Raw genomic sequence first — 22,549 nt, 5'->3', positions numbered from 1 at the left:
CCAAAGCATCCTCCGCCATGAGAACTTCATCGATTCCAGGCTGAGGGAAACTTCTAGGGCTGCAGTGGAAGAACTGCCAGAGGTGATGCTAGTAGAGGAAGAGGGCATGGACTCCCAGGAAGGCAGAAGCTGGAGGCTTGTTTCTTATGGCAGCAAGAAGTAGCCATCCCCACATGCAGTGGTTTGCCTGAAGAACAGATATGGAGCACTAGCAATGCAGGCGGAGGAGTGTATTCCATTGGTGGAAGAGGCCAGGCCAAGAATCGCAAAGGTGGGGAGGATCAAGACCACTGCCACAAAGAGGTAGCAATGGGTTATGGTGGCTGCAACCCCACTTCTGCAAGCGACAGAGGGATCCATCTGCCAGCCTGACCTGTTGTCCCAGGAGGCCTGTTGCTTATCTGGAGCCTGGATCCAATGTCACAGAAGGATTATCAAGATTTGTCCAGCCCTCTGACCACTACCCATACTGCTCATCCACGTGGGCACCAATGATACTTCCAGGGATGACTCTGAGCAAATCAAGAGTGACTACAAGGCTCTGGGCACAAGGGTGAAGGGGATGGGGCTCAAGTCATCTTCTCAATTCTTCCAATCAAGGGGGGGGCCCTGATAGGAACAGACACATCCTTCAGATCAATGCATGACTGTGCAAGTGGTGTTGCCATCCAGGATTTGGCTTCTTCAATCATGGGCTGTTGTTCCAAAAAGAAAGCTTGATAGGAAGGGATGAAGTGAGAGAAAAGCATTTTCATAGACAGGCTGGCTAACCTAGTGATGAGGGCTTTAAACTAGGTTTGCTGGGGGATGGAGAACAAAGCCAACTAAGATAAGTGGGGAAGCAGGGGACCTGGAGGAAGCAGATGCAGGAGTGGGCAACAGAGGAGGCCTCATTCTTACTGACAAAGTAGGGCAATTAGCTAGTTACCTCAGGTGCCTGTACACAAACGCATGGAGCCTGGGAAACAAGCAGGAAAAATTGGTAGTCCTTGCACAGTCAAAGAACTATGACATGATTGGGATAACAGAGATTTGGTGGGATAGCTCGCATGACCAGACCACTGTTATGGATAGAAACAAACTGTTCAGGAATGACAAGCAGGGGAGAAGAGGAGGAGCAGTTGCAATGTGTGTAAAAGATCTGTATGATTGCTCTGAGCTCCACTATGATACTGGAAAGTATCTGCGTTAAGATTAGAGGGAAGAGCAAGAAGAGTGATGTTGTGGTGGATGTGTGCTGTAGGGTACCAGACTAAGAGGATGAGGTACATGAGGCTTTCTTCAGGCAACTAACAGAAGTTTCCTGCTCATAAATCCTGGTTCTCATGCGGGATTTCATTCACCCTGACATCTGCTGGAAAGGCAATACACCAGTGCACAGGAAATACAGGAAGTTTTTGAAGGGCATTGGAGACAACTTCTGGGTTGTAAATGTTGGAGAGAACAATTAGGGGCCATGTTCTTCTTGATCTACTACTCACAGACATAGAAGAATTCATGAAGGAAGTAGAGGTGGATGGCAAGTTGGGCAGAATCTTGACAAAAGCAAGAAAGGAGAGCAGCAGATTATGGACCCTAGACTTCTGAAAAGCAAACTTTGACTCCTTCAGGGAACTGATGGACAGAATCCCCTGGGAAACCAGGCTGAGGGGGAAAGGAGTTCACAAAAGCTGATTGTACTTTAAAGAAAACTTACAGAGGGCACCGGAACAAACCATCCTGATGAACAGGAAAAACAGCAAATGTGGCAAGCAACCAGTTTAGCTTAGCAGAGAACTCTTCAGTGAGCTGAAACACAAAAAGGAAGTTTTCAAGAAGTGGAAACTTGGACAAACAACTTGAGAGGAGTATAAGAATATTGCTTGGGCATGCAGGGATGAAGTCAGGAAGGCGAAAGTGCAATTGGAGTTGCAACTAGCAATGGGATGTGAAGGGTAACAAAAAGCTGGGGGGGGGAGGGGGGGTTGTAGTAGATAAACTGGGGGGTAGGGCTAGGATTCAGAGTGACCTAAACAAATTGGAGGATTGGGCCAAAAGAAATCTCATGAGGTTCATTAAAGACAACTGCAAAGTCTTGCACTTAGGATGGAAGTATCCCATGCACCACTACAGCCTGGGGACTGACTGGCTAAGCAGCAGCTCTGCAGAAAAGGACCTGGGGGTGACAGCGAACAATAAAATGGATGCGAGTTAGTAGTGAGCCCTTGTTGCCAAGAAGGCTAACGGCATACCGGGCTGCATTTGTAGGAGCATTGCCAGCAGGTCGAGAGAGGTAATTATTCCCCTATATTCTGTACTGGTGAGGCAACATCTTGATTACTGTATCCAGTTCTGGGCCCCCCACTATAGAAAGGATGTGGACAAGTTGGAGAGACTCCAGCAGGGGGCAACGAAAATGGTTCAGGGGTGGGACACATGACTTATGAGGAGAGGCTGAGGGAAGTGAGTTTATTTAGTTTGGAGAAGTGAAAACTGAGGAGGGATTTGATAGCAGTCTTTAAGTATCTGAAGGGTGGCTCCAAGGAGAATGGAGATAGACTGTTCTCAGGAGTGACATGACAAACAAGGAGCAATGGTCTCAAGCTTCAGCGATGGAAGTGTAGGTTGGATACTAGAAAAAACTTTCTCAGTAGGAGGGTGGTGAAGCGCTGGAACCAAGTTACCTAGAGAGGTGGTGGAATCTCCATCCTTGGAAGTTTTTAAGGCCCATCTTGACAAAGCCCTGATGGTCCTGCTTTGAGCGGGGGGGTAGGTAGAGTAGATAACTTCCTGATGACCCTTCAACCCTAACTTCCCTATGAATCTGTGATTCTATGGAATGATTAAACTGTGCATTTCTGTAATCTTTTTTCGTTAACTTAATCCTACTGGACTGTAGTTCACTTTACAAACCCATCCAATAATATAGTCTATAATATGATTTGATTGAAGGATATATTCTGGCATTTCAGTAGTCTTTTGTCTATAGTTGACTCTATTTACAAAGGCTTTTATTTTTTGTTTGTGTGTCATCAAATAACTGTGCAACTCTTCCTAGGTTACTGTTTCCATTCCTGACTGAGTATAACAAAAACAGGCATTCTTTTGTTACTGGAACAGAGTAAGAGAATTACTACATTGATGTATTTTACATATCCCTGCAGCCATGCCACATTGAGGTCTGACGATATTCCCAAACAGAAAACACCATGGTTGTCATCACATATGTGGCATGAGGGAGAGGCTGCAGGTCTAGTACCTTCTGTGGAACAATTACTTAAAAGGTGATAGTTGCATATTACTATTTGAACTGGTCTGCCTATTCAAATACCAGCTCACCTTTTAGGGCACCTATACACATGCAGAGAGGCTGCTCTGTTGTGCTGTAATTACAACATGCTGGAGCAGTCTCAGTTAATCGAGTGTCCTGGAGCATGGTAATCACTGTGCCCCAGCAGACTCCAGCGTCATATGTATCAGCGTCCCTGCACTGAAAAATGCCGGTGGGAGCATTTATCTAAAGCTCTCCCCTGCTGCCATTTTTCAGCACAGGGACACTGATACATGTGACACTCTGGGCACTTTAATTAGAGTGGCTCTCAAAGCCACTCTAGTTAAAGCACCTGCCGCCCCTCCCCCTGTGCCTTCCAGAGTACGTCTATAAATGTCCTTTGTGGTTCATCATAATCCTCATAATTTATCCCCATTCCCAAAAGACCAGCAAGATGAGTGAGCTTTCCATTTTTTCCAGAGGGTGAAAATCCTCAAGCTTTTTCAGAATTTAGGAAAGAATAGATTCAGCCTGCAATTGAGATCAGTAGACAGAAATGTATGTAACAGTTCAGACAGTATTGCATCCACCAAAGCTCTTGGTATAGTAAATATTTTCAGTTTCCTACTTACTGAAAGATAGCCACATAAAAATGTACTATTAAAATACATTCAAAATATCTTGTTTATTAAAGGGATGAAAAGGGAAATCTTCCATGTGATGATGTTGGCAGACACATAGTGGGCAAGCCAGTTCATACAGGATCGGAATCTCCTAATTCATTTCTTGACCAGGAATATCGGAAGCGTTTTAATGTGGTTGAAGAAGACGCAGTCTTATACTGCTATGAATATGAGAAAGGAAGAACAAGTGGTCCTGGGAGGAGAGAGAGCACTCCAACATATGGTAAGGTATTTATAAGGCTCATTCAATGTTTTCATTTGTGTCATGACTGACATTTTCTTTTTAAATAAAGAATACACATTTATGAATTTGCTTTGCTAAGAATTTTCATGTTCTATAGGAGGATCTCAGTATAAACATTTGTTTATTAAAAATCTACTGTATAACTTTTTTAGTACACAGAAAAATATGAATGGGTGGTTAGTCCAGATCAATATTCATTGTAATGATATGTCTAAGTCCTGTTTCTATACAGAAAGTTGTACTTAATATTATCAGTTTTACCTTCCTGATTTATTTTATTACTATCAATGACCAGTGTAAAACTTGTCAAAGGATATATTGTAATAATCTTTTGGTTCCATTTCATCAGGGGAAAAAATTTCTCAATTTACTTCTTTATGGCTAGGTGCAGCCCAAGGCATAATCAATCTAAGTTGCGTAGTTTTCTGTAAGTGGCGTAGTTTAGATCAGTGGTGAACAGAACACGTATTCATTCTTGGGGGTGGGGGGGTGCAAATCTTAGACTGGATTCTGTCATTTTTAAACCAGTCTGTGCATGCAGAACTTCTGTTCTGTTATGGATATAGACCAGTTTCTAATCACTTATACCAGTAAAGTATAATGTCTGTGCCATGATTTGGTAATATTTACATGAGCTGTAATAGCTTCTTAAGGATAAACGATCACTTTGTCTTGCAGTTGCATGTACTATCTTAGCAAATTAACCTTTACAAAGTGAATGCCTTCTGTGAGTGACTACCCTATATAGCAAGAGCGGGCAATTATTTTGGGTGGAGGGCTGCTTACCCAGATTTGGCAGACTGTTGAGGGCTGCATGGGTAGCCCCACCCCTTGACAGGTGCCCCACCCCCCTGGTCACCATTTTGGGACAAATATCCCAATGTCTTGGGACCAATGTCCCAGGACCAGCACCGGTAGGGCCCAAAGCAGGGCATAGGCTGGCAAGGGTCTGTGGAGCCGGGTTGGGCTGCACCAGCAGGGAGGGGGAAGCTGGTCTGGCTCCATAGAGCCCCTTCCAGCTGGGACCCCGCACTCCTGCCACCTGCTCTGGGCCCCATCGGCGCTGGCCCCAGGACACTGATGCGGGCCGCGTGCTCCCGCTGGCTCCCTACCCACTCACACCCAGTGTCCCCCAGCCCCACGGTACAGGAAGGGGATAGCCCTCAGCCCCGACCCCCTGCTCACGAGCAGAGAAGAAGCTAGTGCTGAGCATGGGGAAAAATGGCCCCTCGCCTGCCCCATGGTCGACACTCCCTGCTGCAGCTGCTCACAGCCCACGCAGGGCTGGCTGGAGCAGGCACAGGCAGCCCTAGGCAGGCTACGAGTGGCTGCAGCATGGGGCGCTGGCCATGGGGCAGGCAAGGGGCCACTTTTCCCCATGCTCAGCACCGGCTTGTAACCTGTCCCACTGCAAGCCTGGCAGTGGGGCTAGGTTACAAGGTAGTGCTGAGCGCAGTAGGGTGGGGAAAGCAGCCCCTCCCTGCCCCATGTCTGGCGCCCTGCGTTGCAGCCACTCGCAGCCATGGAGTGGATCAGGGTCTGTTTTTCTCCACACAGGGAAGAAGCCTGGGGAAAAGCTGAGCGCGGGGGAGGAGCAGCCCCTCCCACAGCCCATGCCCCACACTGCAGGCGCTTGCAGCCTGCATGGAGCTGTCTGGAGCGGGCACAGGCAACCCCATGTTTGCTGCAAGCAGCTGCAGTGCGGGGCACTGGGTTTGGGTGGGGTGGGGCTATATTTTACCCACCCCTGCTGCATAGGATGTAGGCTGAGATTTTTTTATACATATTCCAGTGGGAGTTGAACACCTAGGACACTTAGGCTCCTTTGAATATCTGTGCTGTATTTCCTAGGCTACAGCTATCAGACTATTGGAGATTCTCTAGTAAGTGAGATAGAAGTTTTTCAGGTTGGGAATAGAAAAGTTGTGTTATGTTGAGAATCATCATGATCATTATTACCACTAAGTTGCCATGGGGCACATTGACGTGAGATGCTACATTGCTGTAGCTCATTGCTATGGCAACATAGCAGCAGGCACAAACCATGACACCAATGCACAGTAACTCATTGCTACTATGCAGCAGGGTTGGAAATGACCTGTGTGCCACCAGGACTACGCAGTAATGGCAGTTGTTGTGCAATCATTTAGTACTTGCTAAAGCTAAAGCTACATCCCTAAATACGAAATGACTGCACAGTAACAACTGCACAGTCAGTCGCACATGTAGCCACACCCAGGGGGTGGAAGTAAGCACAGAGGGAGCCTACAGGATACAGAACATATTCTTTTTGTTTATATCAAAAACAACTCTTTGTGCCCCTGCCATGTCTACCTTCATTCAGGGCTTATACCAATGGAGTTCTCTCTAATGCAACGTGACTAAGCAGTTTGAGCCAATTCCAGATATGGGCTAGTTTGCATCCCCCTCCTACAGCATAGATTCATAGATGTTAGGGTCGGAAGAGACCTCAATAGATCATCGAGTCCAACCCCCTGCATAGGCAGGAAAGAGTGCTGGGTCTAGATGATCCCAGCTAGATGCATATCCAACCTCCTCTTGAAGACCCCCAGGGTAGGGGAGAGCACCACCTTCCTTGGGAACCCATTCCAGACCCTGGCCACTTGAACTGTGAAGAAGTTCTTCCTAATGTCCAGTCTAAATCTGCTCTCTGCTAGCTTGTGGCCATTATTTCTTGTAACCCCCATGGGCGCCTTGGTGAATAAAACCTCACCAATTCCCTTCTGTGCCCCCGTGATGAACTTATAGGCAGCCACAAGGTCGCTTCTCAACCTTCTCTTGCGGAGTCTGAAAAGGTCCAGGTTCTCTAGTCTCTCCTCGTAGGGCTTGGCCTGCAAGCCCTTAACCATACGAGTGGCCCTTCTCTGGACCCTCTCCAGGTTATCTGCATCCCTCATGCAGTGCGGTGCCCAGAATTGCACACAGTACTCCAACTGCAGTCTGACCAGCGTCCGATAGAGGGGAAGTATCACCTCTTTGGATCTATTCGTCATGCATCTGCTGATGCACGATAAAGTGCCATTAGCTTTTCTGATGGCTTCATCACACTGATGACTCATGTTCATCTTGGAGTCCACTAGGACTCCAAGATCCCTTTCCACTTGCGTGCCACCCAGCAGGTCATTTCCTAGGCTGTAGGTATGCTGGACATTTTTCCTCCCTAGGTGCAGCACTTTGCATATATCTCTATTCCATCCTTTTGTTTTGTTCTTCTTAGTGTCCAGTGGCAGAGCAAGGGATGTAGCAAAGGGTTAGGGGGTATCTGCAGATTTTGGCATATAAATATAAATAAGAATCGAAATGCATTGAGTATAGAAGTTTTGTATGCAAATCAGATTGCCTTTAACAAGATGTTTTGAGTGCATTGGTTTTAACTGAACAAGTTATTGAATACTGGTGATTCTATTTGCCATTCTATATTAATTATTAAACTTAGTGTAGGCTCTATGTTGGAATAGCTGTAGTAATCCTGGCAGTATATCCCTTTGAGAAGAAGACAAAATGAAATTAATTTATGAAAAACTACAGATTCAGTACATGATGCTCAGCACTTGATTACAACAAAGCTGTGCAATCGTTTGAGAGTGAAGATACAAACTGAATTTAAGCTGTTTAAAATATTCTCAGGATTTTGTGTAATGCATTTATGGAATATTAAAGAATACATTTTCATGAAGATGCACCTGTTTACAGAGTGTGCATTTAAAATTGAGACAAGTGAAGGCAGAGGCTAAAAGGAAGATACTGCCAGTTTTATCCCACACTTTATTTCAGTTTTAAAAAAAACAAGAGTAATTGCTTGTTTAAATGAATGCACGTGCATGTTGGTCATAGAAATCAGAGAAGAAGAGCTTGAAGGGACCTCCATAGATCATCTAGTCCAACTCCCTGCCTAAGGCAGGATCATCCCTATCCAAACCATCCTGCACAAATCCATAATTTAACCTCTTAAATTGGTTGTACCTGCCATGGAAGTTTAATTCGGTTTAGTTCTCCCTAAACTGAAATGGTGGGTTTTTAAAAACACCACTTCAATTTAGGGAGAATTAAACCGAACTAAACCCCCCGTGGCATGTACACAAGGGTGGGGGCCCAATCCTTACCTGCCTCTTCAGTGGTGAGGGGAGAGCAAGCTGCTGGCAGGCTGAGTAGTCCCTGAGCTACGTGGTGGCCCCCTTGGGTGGCACCCATCCCCTGGCACCTGGCCCGGGTGGTCTCTGGAGGTGCTGCAGCCACAGAGGGAAGCACCAGCCCCCAATGCCATGGAGGGAAGCACTGGGCCCCCACACAGCTCAGGCAGGCCCCAGGGAGGAAAAGAAAAAGATCAGGCTTACTGCTTTTTTTTTTCCCTTCACTGGAGCCTGCCTGCATGGGCTGCCACCAGTTCCCACAGCCCCTGAGCTGTGCTGGGCCCACCAAGCCCCGAGCACATTGGCTTCCAGTGTCCCATGCATTGTTGCACTTTGTTAGGTAGCAAACTAAAACACCTTGGAGCTAGTAAAGTCATTTGAAGTGGAACATGATGCCGAGCGTGCAAACAGTGACGCCATTAAAGCAGTGCAAAAGGATATTTAAGCCTCTTTAAAGGCCAATTTTGTGGTGTGTACAAAGGCCCTTAGTCAACCTAACATCAACCCTGACACAACACAAGATATAACACCCTAACCTGCCACAAGTAAAGCGCGGGAACCATGGCAGCCAATGTCCTGCTTCTGTAAAAGGTTGTTAATATACACGTGAGAGATCCACACCCCCACCTAGAGAGAGGCAAAAAGCCCCACAGTCCATACCAGTTTGACCGTGGTGTAAAATGTCTTCCTGACCAGAAATATGGTTATTGGTCTAACCCTAAGTAGAGAGGCAAGACCCTCTAGCAAGGAGCCTTCAGCTTTAAGTTCCAGCAGGAGCACTGGCACCCCCCAGTCAAAATCCCCAGCCTAGGCTGCAGCTAATACCTAATGCATCTGAGGAAGGCTTAAAAAAATTCCCTGACACATACCACAGCATATTGCAAGCTGAGCAAGTGTAGGAGCCTTCAGAATTCCTTCTGCAACACAGCACTTTTTACTCTTTTTACTGTTGCTGTTACAGGTTCAGAAGGAGCCTTCTGAAACCTTTTTCATAGAGGGCTGAGGGCAGCATGAAATACCTTATTTTCTTGCATACTGCATGCCCCCAACTAAAACATACATCTTGGTTTTTATAAAGCAGAAAGTAGAAAAAGATATTTTTAAATGAAATGGCTAACAGTGTGACAGAGAAGTCTTTCCAGGAAGTGTGTTCAGGAAACATGGCATCCCAGGAGACAGTCTGGGTAAGGCAGCAGGAACTTCCTGGTATGGCCAGACAGCAACAAAGATAGACCCCAGACTTTTGCAAGGCAGTGTGAAGACTGTAACTTCCTTATTATAATTAGTTCTTTATATAAGTTTCTGTAAATAATAAAATGTTGCTTCCACATTGCAAGCCTCATCAGCATGCTACAGACTACATGCAGCAGCTCACTCACACTCAGCTAGCTCAGTGCCTCTTCAGCCAAAACCTACAGCCTTATCAATAACTGTGAGAGAGAGAGAACACTGAATTCCATCCCTGTTCTTTGCAGTCCCAGGGAGAAGTGGTGGCTATCGGTAGCTATCTTGGGAGCCATGAGTCTTCCAACAATATCTCCTTGCTCATTCTACCCTACCTCTATTCCAGCAAAGAAAAATCAGCTTCCCCACTTTAGATACCACCCCTCCACTGGGGAGGGCTGATTTGGGGAGGGAAAGATAGCTCTCCATACCCCAGGGGGAGGTGTGTGTGGTATGCAAGAAAATATGGTATCAGGTTCTAAACGAACTGTTTAGCAAGAACAGCATATAACTCCTTGTGTGTTTTTCCTTCTGCTTCTCTGAAATGCATGTTGAAGTAATAGTGTTTCCTTTTTTTTTACATATAACTATAAATACAGGTTGTGACTGCTGTTTTAATATGTTTTGACCCCCAAGAGTGGATAAAAGGTGCAAATATTTTAATGATTGCTTGAATGCAGGGAAGGGTGTTTGCTTTGCCACACTGGACAAATGTGATCTCTCTACCACTGCTCTGATTTTATTTCCCTCTATTTCCATTCCATCTTGGGGATGAGTGAGCATTAGAGTTATTAATATTTTTAGAAAAATTGTCTGTGCTAAAAATAATATGTATCTACAGACGTAGACTTCTAAATGATCCTGATTATGTAATAATACTATGAAAATCCTCTCTGGCACCTTTCGTTATCTCTATTTAAGGAAGAAAATTCCAGTAAAGTCCTAGCTATGTAAGACTTGTTCCATCAGTGCCCTAGTTTTAAAGAATGGTGTTATCAATGGGTTATATTTGTGGTCACCCAAATGTACTCTTCACAAGTTTTTTCTTTTACTGAAAAATCTCTCGACAGTTACTGGTAACCCAAAATCAATAAAAAAAACAAACCCCTATGTCTCCATATGTATACTGATGCTCAGTTTTTTCCATAAATTCTTAAGTGAAGTATATATTGTTCCCTAATTTTTAAGGCCCCAAATCCTGCCACATAGAGTGATAATATCATCTCCCATGTCTTGCATTACATATCTTGCTTGATAATTAAATGATTTAAACTTCTTTCTCTGATTCTCCTTTGCTATCTCAAAAATATTTTTTATGAAGATAAAATATATAAAATATAAACATTTAAAGTAGTGCTTGGATATATTCCATCTACAGTAACCAGAAGAAAGGTTGATTGTGGCTTTTTCATGTATGACACATAAGTAATCAATGTTGATTATTAGATTTTTGTAGCTTGCTGATCTAAGCCACCTAAATGTCATCCTCTACTGTAGATTAAATAATCTATGCTGTCCCAAAACAGCAGACTATAGATGTCACTTTTTTGCCTCAGCGTTCTACCTTAAGCCTCTCCTGATGTTAATTTAATTGTGGGATGGGACCTGAGGAATTTTATCCCAGTTCCCAAAAACAGGCAAGGTCTGGCATGGTAGGATGTACGGTTTTTGAGGTCTAGGATTAAATTGCTCAGGTCCCATCCTGTATCTACTGGTGGGAGGGAGGAGTGGGGTTGGAGTCCAGGATTAAGGAGCGACTCCCTGATCTTGGGCTTTTCATAGATTCATAGATAGTTAGGGGCTGGAAGGGACCTTGAAGATCAACAGGTCCAGCCCCCCCGCCCCCCTCTAGGCAGGAACACAACTGGGGTTAAGTGACCCCAGCAAGGTGACTGTCTAGTCTCCTCTTGAAAACCTCCAGGATAGGTGACTGTACCACCTCTGGAGAGAGTTTGTTCCACTGTGGACACCCTGACCATGAAGGAGTTTTTCCTGGAATTAAGCCTGAAGCAGCCTTCCAGGAGTTTGTATCCATTAGATCTGGTCTTTCCTGGGGGTGCCCTAGTGAACAGTTGTTTACCAAGCTCCTGATGCACTCTTCTGATATATTGATAAGCCACTATCAAGTCCCTTCTCAACCTTCAGTTCTTTAGATTAAAGGGGCTCAGGTCCCTCAGCCTTTCCTTGTATGGCTTGCCTTGCAAGTCCCTGATAATATGGGTGGCTCTTTTCTGATCCTCTCAAATTTTTCCACGTCCTTATTGAAGTGCAGCACCTAAAACTGGACGCAGTACTCTAACTGCAGTCTCACCAGTGCTGAGTACAGTGGGAGTATCCTTAGTTTTACACAAGATGCATCGGTTGATGCATGCCAGTGTGTTATTTGCCCTGCTGACCACCGCTTTGCACTGATGGCTCATATTCATGCGATGGTCTATCATTACCCCTAAGTCCCTTTCGGATGTGGTGCAAGTCAAGCTGTCGCCGCTAAGCCTGTATGTATGTTGAGGGTTGTTTGCCTGCAAATGGAGCACCTTACACTTGGAAGTATTAAACATCTGGTTCCTGTCTGCCCAACTCTCAAGCCTGTCCGCTCCTCATGTATCTGCAGCCTATCTTCTGGCATGACCACACTGCCCTATAACTTGGAGTTGTCCATGAACTTGGCCAGCAAGCTTTTCACTCCTCCATCCAAATCATTGATAAAGATGTTGAAAAGCAGTGGTCCAAGCACGGACCCCTGAGGGACACCAGTGGCCACTTCATGCTAGGATGACACATATCCATTCATGAGAGCTCTCTGGGTCCTGCCACTTTCCCACCCAATGAACCATCAAGCAGCTGAGCCCACAATCTGCCAGTTTTCCCACAAGGTTATTGTGCGATACTGCATCTGCGTGCCTGGACATTCATGCAGTCCAGAACTGGGGAGCCATTCACCAGTGCTGAACTGCATGTGCCCCTTTAAACTTGGGATTAGTTATAGACTGCTCCCCAGTGCTGAACTCTGCACATACTGGGAAATTTAAATGGACTTGTAGGCAGCATAGCACTTGAAGAGCCCATTTCCAGTGGGGAGCCCCTGTATGCCAGCAAGTTTAGAGATCATTTCCCAGCAGCTCCTGAGTCTGGTCTCCCCTTGAACTTTTTAAACTGACATGCTGAGAGTTCAAATTAAAGTATGATATAAACTAGCCACAACGGTGTTCCACATTTAATGAGTAATAGCTTTGTGGCTCATTTTTACATTTTTTTTGCATGATAAATTGCTTGACCATATGGCACGTTACAATTTATTGCATGATTAACACAATAATGACATGATAAATGTAACATCTGGAGAGGGCCTTAGAACAAAACTATTATAGCAGCAAGACAACTTGATATGACTTTAGATAATCTACACATTTCCTTCTGGTGTTTCTGACTGGGGAAAAGAAAGAGAAAAATAGTGTCTATTAAGCCTGTGCGATGTGGCTAGTATTCGCTTGAGATTCAGATTCAGCCAATTCAGGGGATAGTTATTCGATTTGGTGATTCAAACTATCCTTAATTGATCTGGCTGAATCGAATTCGAAGGTTCGGCCGCCACCGAATCGGCTGAGTCTCCGAATCAAACAGGCCCCATCCCCAACCCGCTCTCCTAGCCCAGTCAAGTTGCCCCACCTGGCCCCAGCGTCTTGGCTCTTTAAAAAAAAAAGAAAAAGTCCCATATTCACTGGTGGCTGCCAGGTTGGGGGGCAATCCCTGCTGCCCCCCCAGTGCCCTACAGTGCATGGGAGGCTCTTCCAGACCCCCCATGGCTGCCCCACTTGGCCCCAGCATACTGTCTCTTAAAAAAAAAAAAAGAAAAAAGTCCTGCACTCACTGGCTGCTGCCAGGCGCCGAGGGAGGGGGTGTAATCCCCACTGCCCCTCACTGCCCCACGCTATACGGGGGCTCTGCCATGAGCCCCAAGAAGCCCCGACAGCCACTGCAGCATCCGGTGAGTGCAGGGCTTTTTTTTTTTTTTTAAAGCACTGGGGCGCTGGGGCTGGGTGGGGCAGTCATTGGTGGGGCTGAAAGAGCAGGTGGGGGTCAGGGGGAGCTCAGGGGGGCTGCGGGAGCAGGCAGGGGATGGGGCCTGGTGGGGGTCCCCCCATGGTCCCCTCCTCCCCACCAGCCTTCCCCCGCCCACCCCTTACTTACCGGCATGGAGTTCAGGTCCAGCTCCCCGCGGTGGCAAGTGGGGACTGCCCAAATCTTCAAAGGTCTCTAAAACTTTTCCAAATCAATTCAGGCTATTTTATTGGTCTCCTGTTTAGATTCTGATTTGGATATTTGGATGCCGAATCGGGCTGAATCTCCTCAATATTGAATCAGCACCTGAAGCTTCACACAGCCCTAGTGTAGGTAAACATGTTGCCTTAGATGAAAAAATATAGTGCATTTATAGTCATGATGTGATCAGAGGCTGAAAGAAGGCCAAAATTTGTAATCAGTAAAACTAAAGTAAGGGAATTGTTCAAATCACCTCTTTTCCTCATTATATTGGTTAGGCTATATTTTTGTTGAAAAATATTGCTTGATTGTTTGTTTTTTTATGCAAGTCAGATGCCACAGTTGTGGTTAAATGCAGTGTCTTGCTATTAGCTGTAACTTTTCTGATGAGGCCATACACTGATTCTGTTTGATCCAAAACTTGGAGTACATGATTTCTACAATATTCTCAGTTCTCCTTCTTCTAATTTTAAAATGTTTTTATTTATTTTCTGTCGCCACTTACATAAGGTATAAAATGGTTCCATAAAGTATTAATTTAAGACATAACATAAACTTTAGTTACCCCACTAAAATTGGATGTGCTTCATTTATTGTACTTAATTACAGAGTGTCCCCATGTCCTGTGCTGTGCTGATGGCACACTCTTGGTTGTATCGGATTGTCTTTCTAGTTTTAGACCTTTATCTAGTTTTCCATTACTAACTGACAGCTATTACATAACTATTGTTAATTGGTCTCTGAAAGCTTCTGTTTATATCCCAAATGATGCATTTCCTGAAGCATGGTCATTACATAGATAGTAAATTGAAAATATCCGTGTAAGTTGGTGAAGAGGAGCTAGCAGAGCCACTAGAAGATAAGTGAAATTTACCTTCATGGAAAGTAGCCCATTTGGGCAAATAAATTAGAATATAGTTATAACAAATATGAAATGTTAGTAAACAGAAAACATTTGTTCCCTCACCCTTTTTGGGGGGGAGAAGAGAGGGCTGTTGTTTTACTGTAATGGAAATTCTGCAGATGGTGTGAAAAGTACTACTAGTTTATATAGTAAGTTTTTCAATATAGCACAGTGCAGCAGAGAAGAAACACTGTGGCATGTGACCCAGAGAAGTAAACCTAAGAATTCTTAGCTATATAAATATAAGAAAGATGTAGTTCCTTAAAAAACATACCTATTCAGGAAAGCACTTAAATGTGACTTCAAATACCAGTGACTGGAATGGGGCATAGAGTGAAGTTACATGTTACTCTTTAAACCATACTAAGAGCACTTAAAATATGTGTCTGTACATAAACTCATTCTAAGTACCGTTTGAGTCTTAAAGCTACACCACTTCAGGCAAAAGTAGACTCTGGGCTCTGCTACCAACTCGCATTAGGATAACTTCAGTCTGTTCTACAGAGATAAAACAAGCAATTTGCAGTCTCCCAACATCCCAGGATGCAGAGCTGTCCCTTGCAGGGAGGGGCGAATTGGGGCATCTGCCCCAGGCCCTGCACTTTTAAGTGCCAGGGTGTCTGCCCCGGATAGTGCCATATAGGCCCTGCAGATCGTGCCTTCGGTATGTGGAGAGGGAACGACCACTCTGTGCGACTGCTTTGCACCGCTGGCTTCACGCTCTGGCTGCTCCCCCCCCTGCTCCCCACTCTGGCCACTTGCTGCCCTGTAGAGGCCCTGCACACGCTGATATGCCCCGGGCCCCGCACACCCCTAGAGTTGGCTCTGCCAGGATATACCATTCCCAGGCCTCTACAACCCAGAGCAGGGATAGAGTCCAAGTGCCTTGGCTCTGAGACATGTGTCCCTTCTCACCAGCTCACCAGTAGCAAGTCAAGAGTTTTGCAGGCAAGAAACAGGATTAAGGCTTAACATGCAACTGCTTGCAGTACGTACTAACTTTAACACTGCTTGACAGTTGCCAGATTTAGTAGGGCTGTAGTGAAGCTGAAAAAAAAAGTTTTCTTTTGCACTGTAGTTTTGGAACTTTTAGAGGAGAACGGTAATTCACAATATTTTAAACTAATTTTTTGGCTTTCAAATTAAAACTTGAGGAATAATAATTTGACAGTTTTTCTCTGCTGAAACAAGTGAATTTCATAATACTAATAGGCTGTTTTGGGTGAGTGAAATACAGAGTCTAGAGACTACACCCAGAGGTTTGAACTCATTTTCTTATGCAATTATGATGTATCTGTCAAGTCCAACTGCAAAGATGCCGTTAGTGGAGATGCTTTTGTGATATGGACATATGTCTTACATCAGGTGGTCTTACATGAGCAACTCATATCACATAGGCCATAAAATAATTCTTTGTATGTCTTTGAGTGCTGTGCAGCATAATCAGCAGATGTTGATGTGGAAGCTGTCTATAGCCTTTATGCATGCGAAAGACACTCGCTCTCAACCTCAAGTCTAAAGACGATTCTGAGAGAGTATTTTGTTAGGGTGATGGGTTTGTTTCTTAAACTACTTAAAAATTTCTGTGAATGCTTAACTTCCCCTTGAGCCACAGTAATGTACTGAACAAACCCCTGTTTTCATCTTTTGCACATGGGATATTCTGGATTTTTGTCTACATTGTAGAATTAAAATATTAATAGTTAGCTTCCTTTGAAATAGGTTTTTTTTTTAGTTTAAAGGTATCAACACTAGTTTCTTCTCTGTTCTAGGCAAGCTAAGACCTATTTCTATGCCAGTGGAATATAATTGGGTAGGGGACTATGAAGATCCCAATAAAATAAAGAGAGATAGTAGGAGAGGTAAGTGACTTGGGACACTAATTTTGTGCAAAACTATAAATAACAATGAGTTCTTTTTACATCACTTCTCATTTAAAATGTGGATATCTGTCAACATATTCTAGTGATATTCCTATTTTTTTTATCACTTGTACTTTATTTTGCTCATCTTTGGGTTTCCTTGAGTGGAACTGGAGAATTTGTTCAGGAGAGCTGGAAAAACAGAATTGTGGTTACACACTTCCTCCCAGTTTAGTTTGATCATGCTTAATTACATTGATATCTGATTGTTTGAACATTTTGTCCTTTGAAATTGACCCTAAAATATCATATAAAAAAGTTAATTTGTTCTCCTGTTGTAATACATAGTGAAGTGAGAATTAAATTGTAAATCTGCCTGTCCTGATAGATTTTTTTTTGGTTGTCAAGCATTCTGAAAGGACTAACTAGAAATAGTTCAGAGTTGAAAAGTTCCCCAAAAATTTCATGAGGTTCATTGGCACTTTTCTGGTGTTTGCCCACTTAATAGATTTTAAGGCCAGAATGAAAATATTGGGTCTTTTATTCCAATCTCCTGTATAACTACAGAATTTCACTTTGTTACCCCTTTATTGAATCTGAGGCAGTCTCATTGCATATTGAAAGGGTGGCTGTTGTTGAATAGCAGTTTTATCACAATGGCACCCTTTGGCCAGTATGCAAAGCACTGGTACAATAGGTAGAATTATGATGCCTGTTTTGAATTGCATATAATCCAGCAAAAGACCAGTACCGTAACACATTAGGTCTATTCTGTCACTGTGATGTATGTGCACAATTGGCAGTTGATGTTCTGAGGCTTAGCTATTGCTAATCTTAATTTTAATGATGGACTAAGAAAAATTCAGTCTAAATATTGTTACAAGACAACAGTGGTATAAACAAGAAAGAGACCAAAATAAAATGAATAATCAACACGTGTTACTTGGAAAATGTTCATTTTCTCAGCCATCTTTGATCTAGTTTCATGTAGAACATTGCTTCCAAGAGCAGTATTTCAGATGTAATAATACACTATTTTCTGTTTATTTAAAAGGAAGAGACCCCAGAGGGTGTTGGGGGGAGGGGGACGGCATGTTGACTACTGTTCTGGAGTAGTGACCAGGGCTGGCTTAACTCTGTAGTGAGCCCTGTGCTGGTCAAGACCTCCCTCCCCACCCAGGCACTGCTGCCTTCAGGGAGTGGGGCGTGTAGCCACTGCTAGGAAGCAACTACCACAGCAGCAAGGCAGGCAGAGGGGAAGGGAGGAGAGAGGAGGGGAGGCAGAGGGGGCCATTCGCACCGCCGCCACAGCTCAGAACCCCTAGTTTGCCTGCGCGTTAAATCTAGCCCCATTAGCGACAAGAATGTTGATCTCTCTCCATCTCAAAAAACTTGTTACTGTGGCTGTGGACAGACATAAATATAACTTGCTTTAAAAGGGAAGGTAGGACTCGAGAGTGTACATTAGCTGTTCCAGGTTAACTGTTAAATCTGGATGCTCCTTTAGCCATATAAATGAGATAAATTATCATAACTCTAACCCTGAATAAAACGAGATACAATTTCATTGATTTTACACTACATTAGTATAGGTTCATCCAGATATAACAGTTATATTGGAATAGCTTATACTGGTATTATATGTTAATGGTATAACTGTTATGCTTGTCCATGACCTATGCTGTACTAACCCCCAAAAGAAATAATTTTTGGATTGCATTGTGTTTTATAGGGTGGAATTTTTTTTAATTAACATAAAGCGTGGTAATGGAAAAGTGTGATACATTTTTAGAGCAAGGATTGCCATGTATATTATGATTTACAATATAGTCTTTCATTATTTTTTTAATAGAAAATTCATTACTGCGTTACATGAGCAATGAGAAAATAGGTCAAGAAGACTACATGTTTCAAAGGAATAGCAAAAAGGATACAGGGAAAAAGTCCAAAAAGAAGGGGGATAAAAGTAACAGTCCAAGCCATTACTCCTTGCTACCTAGTTTGCAAATGGATTCATTAAGACAAGACGTCATGGGCACGCCTGGGCCAGACACTACACTGTACCATGTGAGTAAAAATAACAACCAAGACTCATTGTTCTCTAGTGATGTTGAAAAATTATCTTATTACTTTTTATATTGCCATGGAGGCCTTTTCAGTCTTACACTGTTGCATTTTTCATTGTTCTGACTATAAATGGACTCCCAGTCTGTCTCTTAGAACTCTAATTTTAACATCACAGAATGGGAAAAGAACATATACAATTTTGTTTAAACTCGCATGATTCTCCTAATGGGAGTTATGTTTGAAATGGACTGTAGCATCTTGATTCGTGCCAGCCTTCACATAGGGCAAGAAAAGAGGAGCAATTTGATTGGCTAGTTATTTCCATTCCATCATACATTTCACTGTGATTGTGCATGCTGGATCTCATTATAGGCACATTTCTATAATAATACCTTTAAATGAAAGATAAAAGTAGCAGAAAAACTTCCTCTGCACTGTGAATAAATAAGGATCTTAAAGTTTGTAGCTGCACTTACCTGAATCAGAGATGATGCTGAAATTAAAATTCAATATAAAATGTTATTTTTAGGCAAGTCCAAAAAATGGAGAATTTGTGAGGAAGAAGCACAGTGTTGTAGACTGGTACCCTTTAACCCTTTTTTTCCTACCCATAATAAATACTTGCATGTGTAAGCCTGATACAAGATGCCAGACCAGAAAAACATACCTATGAAGAAAAGTGAAACTCGACCAGCAATTAGTCCTGTGCCATGGGGTTCTTTTCTTCTTTGATACATTAATTTGAAATGAATTACTTCTAATTATTACCTAATCACTTGGGTACCTTTAATGGAGGAAAATAAATGTATTCATAACTTCTTTTTTATTTGTGAGTAAAAAAACTATGAATTCAGTGTAGGAGGCACATGACAAAAATAAGCTTCTTAGGCTTACAGCATTCTCCAAAGGGGAGATAAATAAGCTCTACAGCAAAATAATCAAACTAATTGTAGTTATTTTCTTACATTGGCAATGAGGCCATAATTTAGTATGTCAGCATGTTATAGAAGTTGGTATTGTGGCCTGGTCCTAGTTTCTGCTGTGATAAAATGTGTTCATAGCAGATAAAGGGCCAGGGAGACTAGGAAGAAACAGGTGACCTGTTCTCCTAGGGCAGTGGTTTTCAATCTTACTAAACTTAAAGCTCCTATTGGAAAATGCCAGCTCTTAGTTTTCACTCATTTTTTGGTTGTAGAATAATATAGCAATTCTATTACAGAGAATTTAGAAAAACCACAAGACCACATCCAGATGAGCGCAGACATTTGTTTCCCTGGAGACAAGTAGCAGCAGCACACCTTGTGCCGCTGTTGAAGTCCTCGGGGACCGCCCGTGCTACATGTGCTCTGATGTCCGGCAAGTTGGGTAGGGGAGGCTGGGGCCAGCAACTGTGCTGGCCCCAGAAGCCTTACCTAGGGGCATCTGGGAATGTCAGCCATGTTAGTAATCCTGGCCAGCAGCTGGAGTGTGGCTCCAGCTGGCCAGGCTCTGGTTTTGGGTGGCACGCACTGCTGCCACATGTGCCACCCTACTTTTTTTTTTGACCCTGGGATCTCCCAGGGTCAAAGTAGCAGTGCAGGGAACACCTGCACATGCAGTGTGTAGCATCATACAGGTCTGCAGTGCCACATATTGCATGTCTGTGCTCGTCTGGATGTGCCTCAAGAGTCCAGAGTATTTATAACACTATGGATTTTTGTTTGAACTCTGGGTTTATCTTGTGAATCATGTTTGCACACTTAGCACTAATTCTGCATGGCAGCCTGTGGCACCCTTGAAAGGATCTTAAGATACCCAAGAGTGCAGCAGCACCCTGGCTGAGAATTGCTGCCCAAGGGTATAAATAGATACTGCATTTCTCCTGGGAGAAACCCTTTTGTCCTATAGACATCCTGTAGATATCTGTAGACATTCACACATTAGATCCTATGGACATACAAGTTCATTGTCACACTTCAAGTACCTGTGAGGTATGGGAGAGAAAACGTGCTAACACATTCTCTGAGACAACGCTGCATACTTCTCTAAGTTAACTGCAGCATGTTCAAGTTAGGTATCAGTCATTCCAGAGACGATCTTGTCAGGGTATGCATTCTCTCTAGAACCTACTGACAGGAGCAGTAACACAGCTTGGAAGAGCTGTGTGTGTAAAGGGCTGTGCTGCACCTCTTTTGTCCCAGGTTTTGACTTGAATCAATCAAGACCACCTCAAATAAGAGATTTGTTTCCAGCCCAGTTACAGTACTATAGGAAAGGTCTTCTTCATCAAATTGTAAGTTCAGTAACTTAATGGAAATCAACGTGGCTAGGTCAGTTTATACCGGTTGAGTATCTGGTACGTCGATTTTCAGTTCTGCCGTGCATGAGAGTCTGGGAAAGGTGTTATAAGCATGGCAGAAAACTACTCCTCCTGTATACATTAAATAACAGAATCCGTAGTAAGAGGGAATGTGCTTTGCTTTTTTCCCCCAGTGCATAGTATATTTAGTATGTGCCTTTTCTACTGCTGATGTATTTAAGTCATCCACTGTGAGCAATATCACTCTTAGGGTAATACAAATTAAATTCTTACACTACCACCTGTGAGTAGTAATGAGTGGAATAGAAAAAAAATCATGTAGCACAGAAATATATGTTGATGAAGACAGTTTTCTCTCTCAAATTCTTCTGTGAGCTTACAGCACGTGAGTTTGAAAGTGCTTAAAAGCTGGAACCCACACCTAAATTTCTCTAGGCAGCGCTAGCAGAAATCAAATCTGTCCAAGGAGCCTTAAAAAACAAATGTTGTTATAAAAGGAAAATTGATGTTTTTTGTTCAAAGTAGAATTTTTCTTTCTGTGGGATTGTGGTGGATTTAGAAATACCTCTTCATATGTTCATTTATGGCTTGGTTTTTCTTGTATTAACATTTTTCATTGCTCTCTTACAATGAACTAGACTTTGTACTGAAAAATATTGTTTTAAGGTTCTTTACCTGCCGTCCATAACATGGTTACTGAGTTTCCAAGTAAATACTAACTACTTGCAATCCAAACTAGACTAGAATTGAAAATCAAACTAAATTGTGTTTTTTCCAACGCCTCATTACCCATAATTAGTGCTTGCTTGATGCCATTAATCTTCAGAGAGATTATAGAGACCTTGCAACAGCAAATAGCCAAAACAGGTGCTTAAAAAAGGGAATGCCAAGCTTGTTCTTTATTAAGAGTTCTGGACACACACACATTTTCATATCTCCTTGAAGAGTTAGCTTATAGATGGAGGAACACAATTTGAGCAAAATTATATCACTTCACAATAAAGTCTGTTTATACTCTGGCCTACTTTTAGAACCACAAAATAATTTACCGGGTGTTCTACAAAAGTAAAGGTACATCTTGGCTTGTGAAATTTCTGAAATAGAGAAGAGGCAAACATGTAATCCTCCCATGATATTTTAAAGTTACTTTGTAGGTAAGAACCACACTTTGAAGAAAATGAAAATCATGTGTTAGAATTATGTAATACGCTCCTAAAGTTATACTAATAGTTTATAAGTACAACAGAGAAAATGTTGATATAAAAATAAAATAGAAATCCCTTTAGAAGACTTAAACTTACAAAATACTTTTGGTTCATAGATTTGATCTTATTATTTATGACTACAATATGTTCGCTTGTGCTTCTTAGTTAACCTTTTCAGATAAGCAACTTGTTGCTTCAGTCATAGTCATGTAATATTATCATTGGTCAAACAATGTGCTTAGCCTTCTTTTTACATCATAGAGTTGTGTGTGAAAGTCCCCACTATCTTAAAAGCTGACAACAAAAATTCTTGATTTTTAGTTTCATGAAAAAACGTGTGTATGTAGATTATGCTATGTAAGTGGTAAGTCTAATAAACAGGAGCCAGGTATTCCCAAAT

The 22,549-nt window shown here is 42.9% G+C and overlaps 1 protein-coding gene across 8 annotated transcripts in view; it reads left to right on the top strand.

The window, feature by feature from the left end:
* The window catches only part of CNKSR2 (connector enhancer of kinase suppressor of Ras 2), a 380,784-nt gene that overhangs the window by 236,419 nt on the left and 121,816 nt on the right, over window positions 1-22,549 (top strand). For 6 of the 8 annotated variants that reach the window (XM_059720858.1, XM_059720856.1, XM_059720857.1 and 3 more), the window contains 4 exons: window positions 3,144-3,263; window positions 3,945-4,156; window positions 16,489-16,578; window positions 18,431-18,645. In XM_059720858.1, the coding sequence (XP_059576841.1) occupies window positions 3,144-3,263; window positions 3,945-4,156; window positions 16,489-16,578; window positions 18,431-18,645 (637 nt within the window). The remainder of the gene's footprint in view (window positions 1-3,143; window positions 3,264-3,944; window positions 4,157-16,488; window positions 16,579-18,430; window positions 18,646-22,549) is intronic. The other 2 variants (XM_006258843.3, XM_019495116.2) reach the window with 1 other exon arrangement.

Source organism: Alligator mississippiensis, chromosome 1 (genome assembly GCF_030867095.1).
Source record: "Alligator mississippiensis isolate rAllMis1 chromosome 1, rAllMis1, whole genome shotgun sequence".
Taxonomy (NCBI): domain Eukaryota; kingdom Metazoa; phylum Chordata; order Crocodylia; family Alligatoridae; genus Alligator; species Alligator mississippiensis.
This window is presented reverse-complemented; position numbering and strand designations above follow the sequence as displayed.